This window comes from Scyliorhinus torazame, chromosome 14, assembly GCF_047496885.1.
Source record: "Scyliorhinus torazame isolate Kashiwa2021f chromosome 14, sScyTor2.1, whole genome shotgun sequence".
NCBI classification, from domain to species: domain Eukaryota; kingdom Metazoa; phylum Chordata; class Chondrichthyes; order Carcharhiniformes; family Scyliorhinidae; genus Scyliorhinus; species Scyliorhinus torazame.
Window position 1 is genome coordinate 91,954,092 of NC_092720.1, and position 14,135 is coordinate 91,968,226.

General features: G+C 47.9%; 1 protein-coding gene across 5 annotated transcripts in view; it reads right to left on the reverse strand.

Annotated features, from left to right (window-relative positions):
* schip1 (schwannomin interacting protein 1) overlaps positions 1–14,135 on the reverse strand; it is a 1,157,911-nt gene that overhangs the window by 188,082 nt on the left and 955,694 nt on the right. The window contains exon 1 of one of the 5 annotated variants that reach the window (XM_072474489.1): positions 7,130–7,421. The exons of the other annotated variants lie outside the window; for them this stretch is intronic. Coding sequence (XP_072330590.1) covers positions 7,130–7,183 — 54 coding nt within the window. The 5' untranslated portion in view covers positions 7,184–7,421. Of the gene's footprint in view, positions 1–7,129; positions 7,422–14,135 lie in introns of those variants that run through there. 5 annotated transcript variants of the gene reach the window in all.

Below are 14,135 nucleotides of genomic sequence, written 5' to 3' on the forward strand. Positions count from 1 at the left end.
CAAAGTCGAGAGTAGGGTGTAATCGAGGCTTTATTACACCGCGATGTGTGGCCTCCTACAGCAGCTGATGAAATGGCTGTAATGGCAGCACACATATTTATACTCCGCCTACTGAGCGGAGCCAGCAGGCAGGGATCTACTCCCATACCTGTAGTACAGGGGACTTGCCATAAAGCACCCATGTCAACATCCTATATATACAATATATACATCAGTGGTGACTACCACATTCACCCCCTGTTAAAAAAATGAGTCCGGAGGGGTGGTGGAGAACTAAAAGTACAGATAATTTTACAAATTCAGGCGGTCCGGTGCCTTGATCTGTCGTTGAGAGCGCCGCAGTGCTGGTGGCGACTCTGGCGGTGGCTTGGTCTTCGGTGACTCCGGGAGCGCGTCGAAATCCTCTTCATCCCCGGGTGTGAGCAAGGGGAGGACTGATTGACCCGGTGCGGGGGCTGCGCTTGGGGGGGGGGGGGGGGGGGTAAGAGAACCAGCTGGTGTCAGGTCACTGAGGGAGGCTGTGTCTTGGCTGCCGTCGGGGTATGCTTTGTAGGCATACTGCAGGTTTGCGTGAAGTAGCTGTACCCACTCAACCAACGGGTCCGCCTAGTGGAGTCGAACGGGTCTACGGAGGAGAACGGGTCCTGGAGCTGCCAGCCATGTCGGGAGCGAAACCCCGGAGGTGGACTTCCTAGGGAAGGCAAAGAGACGTTCATGGGGGGTTTCATTAGTTGCGGTGCACAGGAGGGACCGAATGGAGTGAAGTGCGTCGGGGAGGACCTCCTGCCAGCGGGAGGCCGGGAGATTTCTGGACCGTAGGGCCAGCTGGACGGCCCTCCAGACCGTCCCATTCTCCCTCTCCACCTGCCCGTTTCCCCTGGGGTTGTAGCTGGTCATCCTGCTCGAGGCAATGCCCCTGTTGAGCAGGTACTGGCGCAGCTCATCCCTCATGGATGAGGATCCCCGGTCGCTGTGGACGTAGGCGGGGAAGCCGAACAGAGCGAAGATGGTGTTGAGGGCTTTGATGACGGTGGCAGACGTCATGTCGGGGCACGGGAAGGCAAAGGGAAATATTCATCGACCTCACTGAAAAAGTACGTGTTGCGGTCGGTGGAGGGGAGTGGCCCTTTGAAGTCTACGCTGAGGCGTTCAAAAGGGGCGGGAGACCTTCACCAGGTGCACACGGTCTGGCCGGTAGAAGTGCCGGTTTACACTCCGCGCAGACCTGGCAGTCTCTGGTGATCGCCCTGACTTCCTCGATGGAGTAGGGCAGGTTGCAGGCCTTGATGAAATGGTAAAAATGTGTGACCCCTGGGTGACAGAGGTTGTCGTGCTGTGTCCGGACTCGGTCCACTTGTGCGCTGGCACATGTACCTCGGGATACAGCATTGGGGGTCTCGTTGAGCTTACCAGGGTGATACAAAATCTTGTAATTGTAGGTGGTGAGCTCGATCCTCCACCTCAAGATTTTATTGTTTTTGATCTTGCCCCGCAGTGTGTTGTTAAACATGAAGGCAACTGACCGTTGGTCAGTGAGGAGAGTGAATCTCCTGCCGGCCAGGTAATGCCTCCAATGTCGCACAGCTTCAACGATGGCTTGGGCCTCTTTTTCGACGGAGGAGTGCCGAATAACAGAGGCATGGAGGGTGCGGGAAAAGAATGCCACGGGCCTGCCTGGTTGAGGATGGCGGCCAGAGCGACGTCTGATGCATCGGTCTCGACTTGGAAGGGAAGCGTCTCTTCGACCTCGTGCATCGCGGCCTTGGCGATGTCGGCCTGATATGGTTAAAGGCCTGGTGAGCCTCAGCCGTCAGAGGAAAAACAGCGGATTGAATGAGTGGGCGGGCCTTGTCCGCATAGTTTGGGACCCACTGGGCGTAATACGAAAAGAACCCCAGGCAACGTTTGAGGGCCTTGGGGCAGTAGGGGAGGGGGGAGTTCCATGAGGGGGCGCAGGCGATCGGGGTCGGGCCCCAGAACTCCGTTCTGGACCACATAGCCGAGGATGGCTAAGGGGTTTGTGCTGAACACGCACTTCTCCTTGTTATACGTGAGGTTGAGGAGAGTGGCGGTGTGGAGAAATTTGGCACGGTTGGCGTCATGGTCCTGCTGATCGTGGCCGCAGATGGTGACATTGTCCAGGTACGGGAAAGTGGCCTGCAGCCCGTACCGGTCAACCATTCGGTCCATCTCCCGTTGGAAGACCAAGACCCCGTTGGTGACGCCGAAGGGAACCCTAAGAAAGTGGTAAAGGCGGCCGTCTGCCTTGAACGCAGTGTATGGGCGGTCCGCCTTGCGGATGGGGAGCTGGTGGTAAGCAGATTTCAGGTCTACTGTCGAGAAGACCCGGTACTGTGCAATCTGATTGACCATATCAGATATGCGTGGGAGGGGGTATGCGTCGAGCTCCATGTACCTATTGATGGTCTGACTGTATTCAACGACCATCCTGTTTTTCTCCCCAGTTTTGACCACTAACACTTGGGCTCTCCAGGGGCTGTTGCTGGCCTCGATGATGCCTTCCCCGAAGCAGCCGCTGGACTTCAGACCTGATGAAGGTCCTGTCCAAGGCGCGGTACCGTCTGCTCCTGGTGGCGTCGGGTTTGCAATCCGGGGTTAGGTTTGCAAAAAGGGAAGGTGGGTCGACCTTAAGGGTGGCGGGGCCGCACACAGTAAGGGGTGGTAGGGGCCCGCCGAATTTCAGGGTTAGGCTCTGGAGGTTGCACTGGAAGTCCAGGCCGAGGAGCAAGGCAGCGCAGAGGTTGGGGAGGACGTAGAGGCGGAAGCCGCTGAACTTCATGCCCTGGACAGTGAGAGTGGCGATGCAGTACCCCCGGATCACCACGGAGTGGGACCCGGAGGCCAGGGAGATTCTCTGGTTAGCGGGGTGTACCGCGAGGGAGCAGCGCCTTACCGTATCGGGGTGAATGAAGCTCTCAGTGCTCCCGGAGTCCAGCAGGCAGGGGATCTCGTGCCCATTGACCTTCACTTTAGTTGAAGCAGTCGCGAGGTTGTGTGGTCGAGTCTGGTCAATCGTGACCGAGGCGAGACGCGGCTGGTCATTGGCGGTTGCAGGCGATGAGCGGCCGGATGAGATGCCCAACGGGCATGGGTCCTGAGTCGAGCAAGATGGCGGCGTCCACTGGCCGCACGTGGTCCTTGGGGGGGGGGGGGGGGGGGAAGAGGGAGAGGGAGAGGGAGAGGGAGGGGGAGGGGGAGGGGGAGGGGGGGAGAGAGAGAAGATGGCAGCGCCCACTGGTTGCACGTGGGGGATGCCGGGACAATAGCGGCGATTGAGCGGGCCTGGCATACTGCAGCGAAATGTCCTTTCTTGCCACAATTAATGCGCGGTCGGTGTTTAGGCCTGAATGTTGCGTGATGCGACCATAAGTTAAAGCGCTAGTTTTTTGGTCGCCGCGTGGTCGAGCATGGCCCCCTCTAAGAGGCGCTGGCGGATGTAGTCAGACCCTATGCCCGTAACAAATGAGTCTCTCATTATCAAATTTGTGTGTTCCGTGGCCGAAACAGTCACAGTCTCTAACTAGGGGAAGCAGGGCGCGCCAGAAATCTTCCACCGACTCACCGGGGAGTTGACGCCGCGTGGAGAGGAGGTGCCTGGCCTAGAGTGCGTTAGTCTGCTGAGTGTAGTTTTCCTTCAGTAGCGCCATGGCCTCTGCGTAGGTCAGCGCGTCCTGGACAAGTGGAAAGACGTTGGAGCTCAGCCGTGTGTGAAGCATCTGGAGCTTCTGTGCTTCTGGAATTTCGTCTGGCGCAGACCCGATGTACGCTTCAAAACAGGCTAGTCAATGTTCAAAGTCCTTTTTGGCGTTGTCCACTTGCGGATGCAGCTGCAGAGATCCGGCTTGATGCGGAGGTCCATCTTCTGAAAACCTCAGTGTAATAAATTGATGCACGATCAATTACACAAAGACGAGAGTAGGATGTAATCGAGGCTTTATTACACTGAGATGTGTGGCCTTCTGCAGCAGCTGATGAAATGGTTGCTGTACTGGGAGCACACATATTTATACTCCACCTACTGGGCGGAGCCAGCAGGCAGGGATCTACCGCCGTACCTGTAGTACAGGGGCCTAACCGTAAAGCACCTATATCAACATCCTATATATACAATATATACATCAGTGGTGATTACCACACAACCCATGAAGAAGAAGCTGAAAATAGGAACAAAGCAGCATAAAGAAGATTTCTTGAGGTGTGGGTTTATTAATTGTGTCAATGCAAATCAGGATTCAACATACATGCAGGGAAGCACTGGCAAATGAAAGTTTAAAACCCTCAAAGCCTCAAAGGTCATTTGAAGACTAAGCATGGCAAGTTTGAGGACAAACCTATTGATTTTTTTTCAATGTATGCAGTGAGATCTTAAATCAGCTGAAGTCATCGTCAGAAATGTTAACATTGAATAACAAAGTGAGATCGGGAGAACCAAGCAAGCTCACCTGTCACATTAAAAGGAGTGAAAATGGTGGGTCGTGAAGGTCGGCTGGTTGGTAAAAATGGGTCACGGCCAAAAAAGTTTGAAAAACAACTGGGCTAAACAACTCTTCTGGTTGTTTTTCCCCATTACCAGGTTTGTTTTATACCAAATACCAGCTCTCAAATACAGACTGCACTATGGACGATAGATGGAGCATTTACTCTACTTCAGGTGTAGATCTGGTTTTACTTCTCAACTTCCAAGGAGCTGCGCAAAATCCAAAGTTAACTTGAGTCCCTTAGCTGGTTCTCTCAACCAGTCTTGCCTATAGGCTATGCCTTGTCTGAATTCACAGAGATCAACTCCAAAACAAAGAATCTCCGTGACAATATGACACACATAGTTAATTTCCATTCCTACCTGGGAATAGACCATGTTTTAATGCCAAAGTTTTCTTCAATCTGGCAAACCACATAATAACGTCATGTCTCCAGTCATTTAACAGAGCAAGTCCACCTGCTGTTTTTATGACCGTACCTTTCTAACGTAACCTGTGATGTCAACATGGCCCCAACCTTTTAAGTGCAAAGAACTCCAAGCTTGTTTGAATTGCATTTACTTCAGCTTCTCAATCAGGATTTTCCATTTATCTTACATTAAACATGTTAAAAGTTATATTCTAAAACATATGAATCACAAGCTAAATATTTGCAACAGTAATCAGTGTCAGAGCAGAGGAGGGGTGGAAAGCTAACAGAAGGGGAGGACTGTTAAAATTGCAACCAGTGTAGTGTCTCAGTACAGTAGCTTCCCAAGCCTATTTTAACCTTCTCCTACCCACTGTCCCACCCAGTCTACCACTCTGCCAAAATCACAAAATTCCCAACCAAGTCCAACCCTATCCTCATTCGATTTTCATACAGGCATATTACGCCAAGGAGGTTTGTTAGTTGACAGGAGTGGGATTTCTGATCGACTTTCACAATCTTTAATCAGGGGCACACTGGACAGGATTGTATGTTTCAGAAACTAAGTGTGACCCACTGGTGCTCGGAGTATCGCTGAGGCGGTACAAGAATCCCCACAGTGCAGGAGGCGGCCATTTGGCCCATCAGGACTGCACCAACCCTCCGAAAGAGCACTCTACCCAAGTCCACTACCTTCCTCACCCTGCTGCATCCCCTTCCCCCACCTAACCTACACATCCCTGGACACTAAGGGGCAATTTTAGTGTGGTCAATCCACCTAACCTGCACATCTTTGGACGGTGGGAAGAAACCGGAGCACCCGGAGGAAACCCACACATGGGTAGAAAGAGAGTCCCCAAGGCTGGAATCAAACCCGGGTCCCTGGTGCTGGGAGACAGCAGTGCTAACCACTGTGTCACCGGGCCACCTTCTCATACCTTGACAATGCAAAATTATGCATAGTGGTGAACGTCGGTTTCTCGGCACATACTGGTCTCGGGCTGCCATTTTGAACAGGCGCCCGATCCCTGTGTCCAGACACAGGCCCCAGGCCCACCTCCCCCCCCCACAATGCAAATGTTGCCCCCCCCGTTGCCAAGGGGAGCACCCCCACCCGTCATCAAGGAGGCCCCACCAGCATGAGAATAATGGGTCGTTCTCCTCCTCCCCCCCCCCCCCCCCCGGGGGTTGGGGCTCTTCTCCCTCTCCCCCCCCGGGGGTCTGGGTCTCTTTCCTCCCCCCCCCCCCCCCCACCACAAGGGTGACCAGATTCTCTCTTCCTTCCCCCACCCACCCCAAAATGAACTCCCTCTGGGGACTGGTCTGCCTCTCGGCGTCAATCCAGTTTCTGGGCTGACGCGGGTTTCTCCGCCCGATCGGAATTCCCGCTTCGCGACATGGAGCAGAGAAACCCGCCCACTACCACTTCTACCATTCCCCATCTGATATCAACTAGCTCAGAATTGACCAGGAATTGAACCTGACCTAGCCTGTAGGAATTAGAGACCGTCTTCTCCAGTCACTCAAATGTAATTAGAATTACACCAAGGATACATATAGGGATCAGATCTGTCGCTGTGCCGTTTTGGATTAATATGGTCGATATGTGATCACTTTTTTTTTTTTAAATTGGCACATCCTTTACCAAACCTATCAATTTCTAATTGTACAGCAACTAACTCATTAGTCCTCTCTGCCTCAGTCTTCTATAAATCCCAAGTATCTAGATAAATCTTCGATTCAGATTAATTCTTTACCAGGCCACATTCTCTGTGGTATAGAAATTTGAAAGCAAACAGACAACTTATATATAGACTTTAAAAAAAAAAATAATTGGCAACAAAAACCTTTTCAAAAATTATCTCCTTTCCTAATTACTTAAACCCACTGCTGCAAATACGTAAAAGTGGAGTTGCGCGATGAGAATCGTTTACAAGCAACTAAACAGCTGCACGAACTGGCATTTAAAATCAATTATTTTATTGCTCAAAAAGAGCTGAAAAGAATCCATCAATGCATAATGATACCACAGATTTTGTAAAATGATCTACCTTGCCTCACCCATGTACTGCAGAACTTTAATCAAGTTACAAATACCACAATGTACAGCAGACAACTTTTGATGATATTTTAGTCAATGTGAAAAACCTACAAGTAATATTTAGGTGACATTATATACAATAACATGTTTGGCAAACTAAAGAATTGATTGGTCACTCACCAACTGCCGCGATGTAGTTGCCTGTTCAGGAAAATCCATTCTACAATATTTCATGCTTTAAGGCAATAGCGCACTTGCAAGCTTTTCAGAAATGTTTCAGTCATGAAAACAGACTCATACTTGTCAAAACATTGATTGCAATGTTTCTTATCCAGATGATCCCTGCAAGCATCAGATTACACTTCAGCTTTTACAGATTCAAGTATTAATGGACTAACTCAACTCCAGCCCTGCATATTGTCATTACAATCCTTGTTGGTGGAGAAAATTCCTTCTCGCTTATTCCAGATGACTTGGAAAACAATACATGGGGTTGGGCGAGGGAGAAAATAAGTTAATCACAGACCAGTAGGCGTTCTAGTGAATGATCATCAATACACATTCAGTAAGCACCATGAAGCTATCAACAAGCCTACACACGTGATAAAGTACAGTAGTTGTACGGTACTTTGCCCACTGCTTCGCCATTCCAATGTGTTGATTACAACTTTGAACTTTGAATGAACAGCCAAAGGGACACAAAAATCGCACACTCCAACTCGGAGGCCAAAGTACACTGGTGAATTGGTACGAATGTATTGAAACATTTAGTTGGGAAATGAGAACAAGAAAGTTGCACAATCAGGAAAATGCTCGTAAGAAATTGAGCTGACGTGGAACCAACAATTTTTCGCTTTGAAAGTCAAAGTGCAGCAAAGTACAAAACGTATTTAGACCACTCTCCAACAGGAAATCATCTTCCAAGCAGTCTTGAGGGACTTGTTAGGTTAGCAGCTGAACAAGTAGAATCACACTCCAGGGTCTGACCACCCATGAACAGTTACATTTCATTAAAAGAAATAGTATAAATCGTGCCTCTGAATGCACCCGTGTCAATGTTTTCCACTATAAAATGTGAATATAGTAATACACCATAAACACTGCCTATGTAAATGCTTTAATTACATCTTCTGTTTTGATGTGCGGCTGCAACTGCCATTATTTTGCATTTCTCAGCTCTCCAGTCTGTCCTGCCAAGAAACACCAGTCAGCTCTATTTCTGTGCTTTCAGAATTATAACACACTTTGTTATTTCACTATAAATAATCATTTCAAAGTACTAAAAAAAAATTAACAACAGAATGCATGCCACGCCAGCACTGGCAAACATCAGGACTCCCAGCTCTATTGCAATAGCCCAGGACCATTCTCTCCGCAGATAAACTCCACTGCCCCAGCCAGCACTGCTAAACAACCCATATCTATTTCTTGCATACCATCTTGCTGTCAGTTATCAACTTCAAAACTGTTAACATAAATAAGGTTTAAAGGATACACTGGGATGAAGGAAACTACATATGATAAAGGCTACTCATTTACAGTTTTCAAAATTAATGAGTGTCATGGAATTCAATTCCCAAAGCACCAGTAAAAATCAGAACACTGCTTAATAAAAATGGAATTTGCTGTAAATTAATATTAACCTTAATATTAACACCTACATTATAAAATAGGCATTTATTGTTCTGGAACAACCAATATCTTGACTTACGGTGAGCCACATCATGAGAAATCTGCTTATATTAAAAATCTTGCTCATGACATGTTCACACGAGCTTTACTTCCAATATCATGCTTTTAAGGTTACCTTTTAAAGTATTTGGTAGCACAGAACTCTGTTATTAGCAAAGAAAGACCCTTGTCAAAACATTTCATCTTCCACTCATCAGGACATTTACAAGAATACCAAATGTAAAGGAAACAACAGTGCTGATTGGTTGGCAAGTAGACATTCTTTGGTAGAAGTGTTGTTGTGGAGAATACACCAGTTAATTAATGACTCACAGTTAACCGCTAAGCTTTGTTTAAATTTACGCCTGGCAGGTTGACTGTCACCTATCTGCTCACTCCACCAACTTTCTATATCCTTTGAAGTTCTACATGGTTTCTTCACCATTTACAATACTTCACAGTTTTGGATCATCCGCAAACTTTGAAATTGTCCCCTGCACACCAAGATCTAGATCATTAATATATATCAGGAAGTCGAACTTGACTAGGAACGTATGAGTGGGTTCTGCCCGGGGGTGGAGGATAGGTATGACGGATGTTCTGGGGTGCTGGTGAACCATGCACATATGTTTAGGGCTTGCTGATTTTTGGGTTTCTTTTTTCAAAACAGTTATCAGGGATTCTTGGGGTTAAGGTGTAGCCGTACTCAATGGTGACCATCTTTGGAGTTTCAGACTTGTCAGAGCTGCAGAGGGGGAAGAAGGTAGATGTCATGGCCTTTGCCTCTCGAATAACCCAGAGGCAGGTCTTGCTCGGGTTGAGGTCCCCCCCACCGCCTAATGCTTCAGCTTGGCTAGGGACTTAGTGGATTTTCTGCACCTGGAGAAGATAGAGTACCCTACGAGAGGGTCGGTGGATGGGATTTAGTCAAGGTGGCAGCCGTTCATTATCTTGCTTAAGGAGCTGGTTACTGCCAGCCATAAGGGTGGGGTTTTTCTTTCGGGGTGGAAATTCAGAGGGGTTGGGAGTGGTTAGTCTTGGTACGGAGCTGGGTTAGGTTGGAGTTATTTTTGTAATAATGTAAAATTAATTGGAATGGTTTGAATATTTTGTATGTTATAAACAAAAATGTTTTGAATAAAATAGTTAAAAATATATATCAGGAAAAGCAAGGGTCCAATTATCGACCACTGGGGAATACCATTACAGACCTTCCTCCAGCCTGAAAAATCTGAATTGATCATTATGCTCGGCTTCCTATTATGCAGCCAATTTTGTATCCACGTTGCTACTAACCCTTTTATTCCATGAGCTATAATTTTTTTCATAAGTTTGTTGTGCGGCACTCTATCGAATGCCTCCTGAAAGTCCAATTACGCCACATCAACAGCATTACCTTCAATCAACCCTTTCTGTTAACTCCTCAAAAAAATTCCAGTAGATTAATTAGGTTAATTAAACGCGAGTACCTCTTTAGGAATCCATGTTGGCTCTTTCTAATCAACCCACATTTTTCCATGTGACTATTCATTCTATCCTCAATAATTGTTTATACAAGCTTGCCCACCACTGATGTGATACTGACTGGCCTGTAATGTTTACAACTTTTTTGAACAAAGGTGCAACATTTGTAATTCTCCAGTCCTCTGGCACCTTCCCGGAGATTAGAGAAGACTGTCCAGCATCCCTGAAATTTCCATTCTCACGTCTTTCAATATCCTTGCATGCGCTCATCTGGTCCTGGTGCCTGGTCAACTTTTACTGACAGTCTATTCAAAACTTCGTACCCTTTTCTTGCAGCAGAATTTCTATTCCCTTGGATTGCCACCTTGCCATGGTGGCGAGGCTTGAACATGCAGTTGATCGCAAGAACAATACTATTGGGAGTCTTAAAGTCCTGACATGGTCACCCATGACAGTACGGTCAGTAGGGAGGAGCCAGACAAAGCGCAATCCAAAACAAGTCCTCAATAGCGCATCAGGTGGAGGATATTCGTATTTGAATCAACGACTCCGATGGCAGATGAAGTCTGCAGCAGTAGGGAAAACCCTAGTCATCAAGAAGTTCCCTTGCCACTGGAACCAGATCTACCTTCTGTCAAGGAGCGCGTGTCTGCTGATGTGCAACTACATTCCCATGTTAGAAAATGTCCTGCCCAAAAAGGAAATCAACACAACCCCACACTGACAAGCGAGAGGTGACAGGACTGAGATATGGAATTCCCTAGCTGCGGTCCAGCATGGGCGGCACGGTAACATAGTGGTTAGTTAGCACTGTTGCTTCACAGCTCCAGAGACCCAGGTTCAATTCTCGCTTGGGTCACTGTCTGTGCAAAGTCTGCATGTTCTCCCACTGTCTGCCTGGGTTTCCTCCGGGTGATCTAATTTCCTCCCACAGTCCAAAGATGTGCAGGTTAGGTGGATTGGCCAAGCTAAATTGCCCTTAAGTGTCCAAAAAGATTAGGTGGGGTTACTGGGATAGGGTGGAGACGTGGGCTTGGGTAGTGTGCTCTTTCCAAGGGCCAGTGCAGACTCGATGGGCCGAATGGCTTCCTTCTGCACTGTAAATTCTATGATTCTATGTAGGTGAAAGATTTTGATTCAGTTGTCTCGTTCTTCAAATGGGAACAGTAAAGCGTTTCGGCAGCTTTCTTCATGACTGGGCAGCCCTATTCAGGCTTCACTCTGCTCAGCCCACATGGGGAAAGAGCTGGAAAGGTGCCCTCAAAGTAGTCTGTTCTGTCCCCAACCTGGCTGGAAAGCTGCATCCAGCAGCTCATCTACCTGCGGTCAGAAAATCAAAGTTAAACTCAATTTCGGAACTTGGAATGTACGAAACCTCATGGATAATGTGCAAAACAATCAAACAGAATGGAGAACGGTCCTTGTTGCCTATGAACTGAGGAACTTCAACATTGACGTCACTGCCCTGCAAGAGACCCGAAGAACAGACAATGGACAGCTGAGGGAAGATGACGGTGGTTACACCTTCTTCTGGATTGGAAAACCAGAGGAACGACCCACGATGCATGGGTTGGATTCGCCATCAGGAACAAACTCGACAACAGATTCTCCGAGCTCCCGGTCTGCACCAACATGCGCCTCGTGACCCACCGTCTACAACTTGCCAAGAACCAGCAGGCAACGGTCATGAGTGCCTACTCCCCAATTCATGATGTCAATGATGAGTCCCAAAGAAAGCTTCTACTCTACCCTGGGCACCATACTCTCCAACATTCCTAAGGAAGATCACCCTCCTTGGGGATTTCAACGCCAGAGTTGAAAAGGACTCCCAACTCTGGAAAGGAACCGTTGGAAAGGAAGGAGTTGTGAATTGCAACTCCAACAGGGTTCTCCTGCTCGCCAAATGTGCGGAACACTAGCTTGTCATCACTAACACACTGTTCTGCAAAAAGACAAGTTCAAGACTTCCTGGAGACATCCATGATCAAAGCACTGGCACATGATTGTCATTGTCTGTTCCAGAGACCAAAAGGGTGCCCTCATCACCAAAGCGATGGCCAATATAGATGACTGCTGGAGAGACCACCGACTCATCCACTATTTAACCATCAAGCTTCACCAGAAGCAGCGAATATGAAGAAACAGCTTAAGATCAACGTTTAGTCACTTCAAGAGCCAAGCATGCTAGTGAACTTCTAATAAGTCTTCTCCAAAATCTCCAGTGTCCATTCTAATGCAGTGGAGGAAAACTGGAAAGAGCTGAGCCATCATCTCAAGCTGTGAAGAAGCTATCGGCTACAAGAGTAGTGAGGCCGTGGAATGCCCTACCTGCTACAGTAGTGAACTCGCCAACATTGAGGGCATTTAAAAGTTTATTGGATAAACATATGGATGATAATGGCATAGTGTAGGTTAGATGGCTTTTGTTTCGGTGCAACATGGTGGGCCGAAGGGCCTGTACTGCGCTGTATCGTTCTATGTTCTATGTAAGACAAGGAAACACCAAGACTGGTTCGACGAGAATAACTACACCATCCAAAACCTCATCGACAAGAAGAAAGGTTTCCGCGGCTAGCAAAACGACATAACCATCAAGGCAAAGAGGCAAGCTCAATCATTCAAAGCAGAGATAGGGAAATCAAGAACCAATAGTGGAGGAGAAAACTAAGGAACTGCAACATCTCGCCGATAAGCACGACACCAGGGGCTCCTTCAGTGCCACTGCAATATATGGACCCAACACCCTAGGCCTCAAACTGGTGAGGAGTGAGGGTGGAAACCTCTTGAGAGACAGACAAAATGGACACATCAAAGAATTCAAAAACCGTGATACAACCATAGATGAGGACGTGTTTGAGGAAATCCCTCAAATCCCCATCAAAGATTATCTTGGACTCCCACCAAGCGTGGAAGAAGTCAAAACTGCCATGAAACACGAAGAATGAAAATGCGCAGCAATGGACCGGATCACAAGAGGAGATTTTCAGACTTCGAGGAGACAAGAATACCCATCAACTCCATCCCCTGTTGCTGAAAGTCTGGGACAGTGAAGAAATTCCTGCTGACCTCAGGATTGCCGTCATCACCACCATCTTCAAGAAAGGAGACAAAGCGAACTGTGGGAACCACCAAGGAATCTCCCTACTCTCCAGCGCCAGGTAGAGTATCATCCGAATCCTCGCTAGCAGTTTCTGAAGAAATCTTTCCGGAAAGCCAGTATGGCTTCTGACCAAACCGTGAAACAGCGGACATGATTTTCACTCCTCGACTTCGGGAAATGCCAAGAGCAACATCAACCATTCTACATGGCCTTCATCAATCTGGCCAAGGCTTGTGAATATGGAAGACCCTGTTGCAGGCCAGCTGTCTAGATAAATTCATCAATATCCTGTGAGTCCTCCAAAACAAGGTGTCAACGACAGTCCTCACCGACAGAAATGAGTCAGAAATCTTTTGAGGGTCAAGACTGGATTCAAAAAGGGATGCGTCATCGCTTCCACCTTTTCTCCATCTTCATCTCGACCATCCTTCACCTTGTCAAGAGCAAGCTTCCCAGTGGAGTCAACATCATCTTCAGAATGGACGGAAACCTTATCAACCTCAACCGGTTGAAATCCAAAAAGAAAACGTCACTGACATTGTGCAGTGGTTAGCACTGCTGCCTCACGGCACCGAGTTTGATCACGGCGCCAAGGACCCGGGTTCGATCACGGCCCCGGGTCACTGTCCATGTGGAGTTTGCACATTCTCCCCGTGTCTGCGTGGATCTCACTCCCACAACCCAAAGATGTGCAGGGTAGGTGGGTTGGTCACACTAAATTCCCCCATAATTGCAAAAAAAAGAATTGGGTACTCTAAATTTTATTAAAAATTAATAAAATGCAATAGCTGAAGAACTTCCCCAGAGAAACATGGTTACTGTTGTTGCGCGGCCTATTTTGAACATATGGTACAACAACCTCTCTCTGTACTGTTTAAGCAAACCTCCTGCTGGATTTAAGTGGCAGCACTGATTGGAACCACAACTATGATTGCAACGTGTACCATTTCA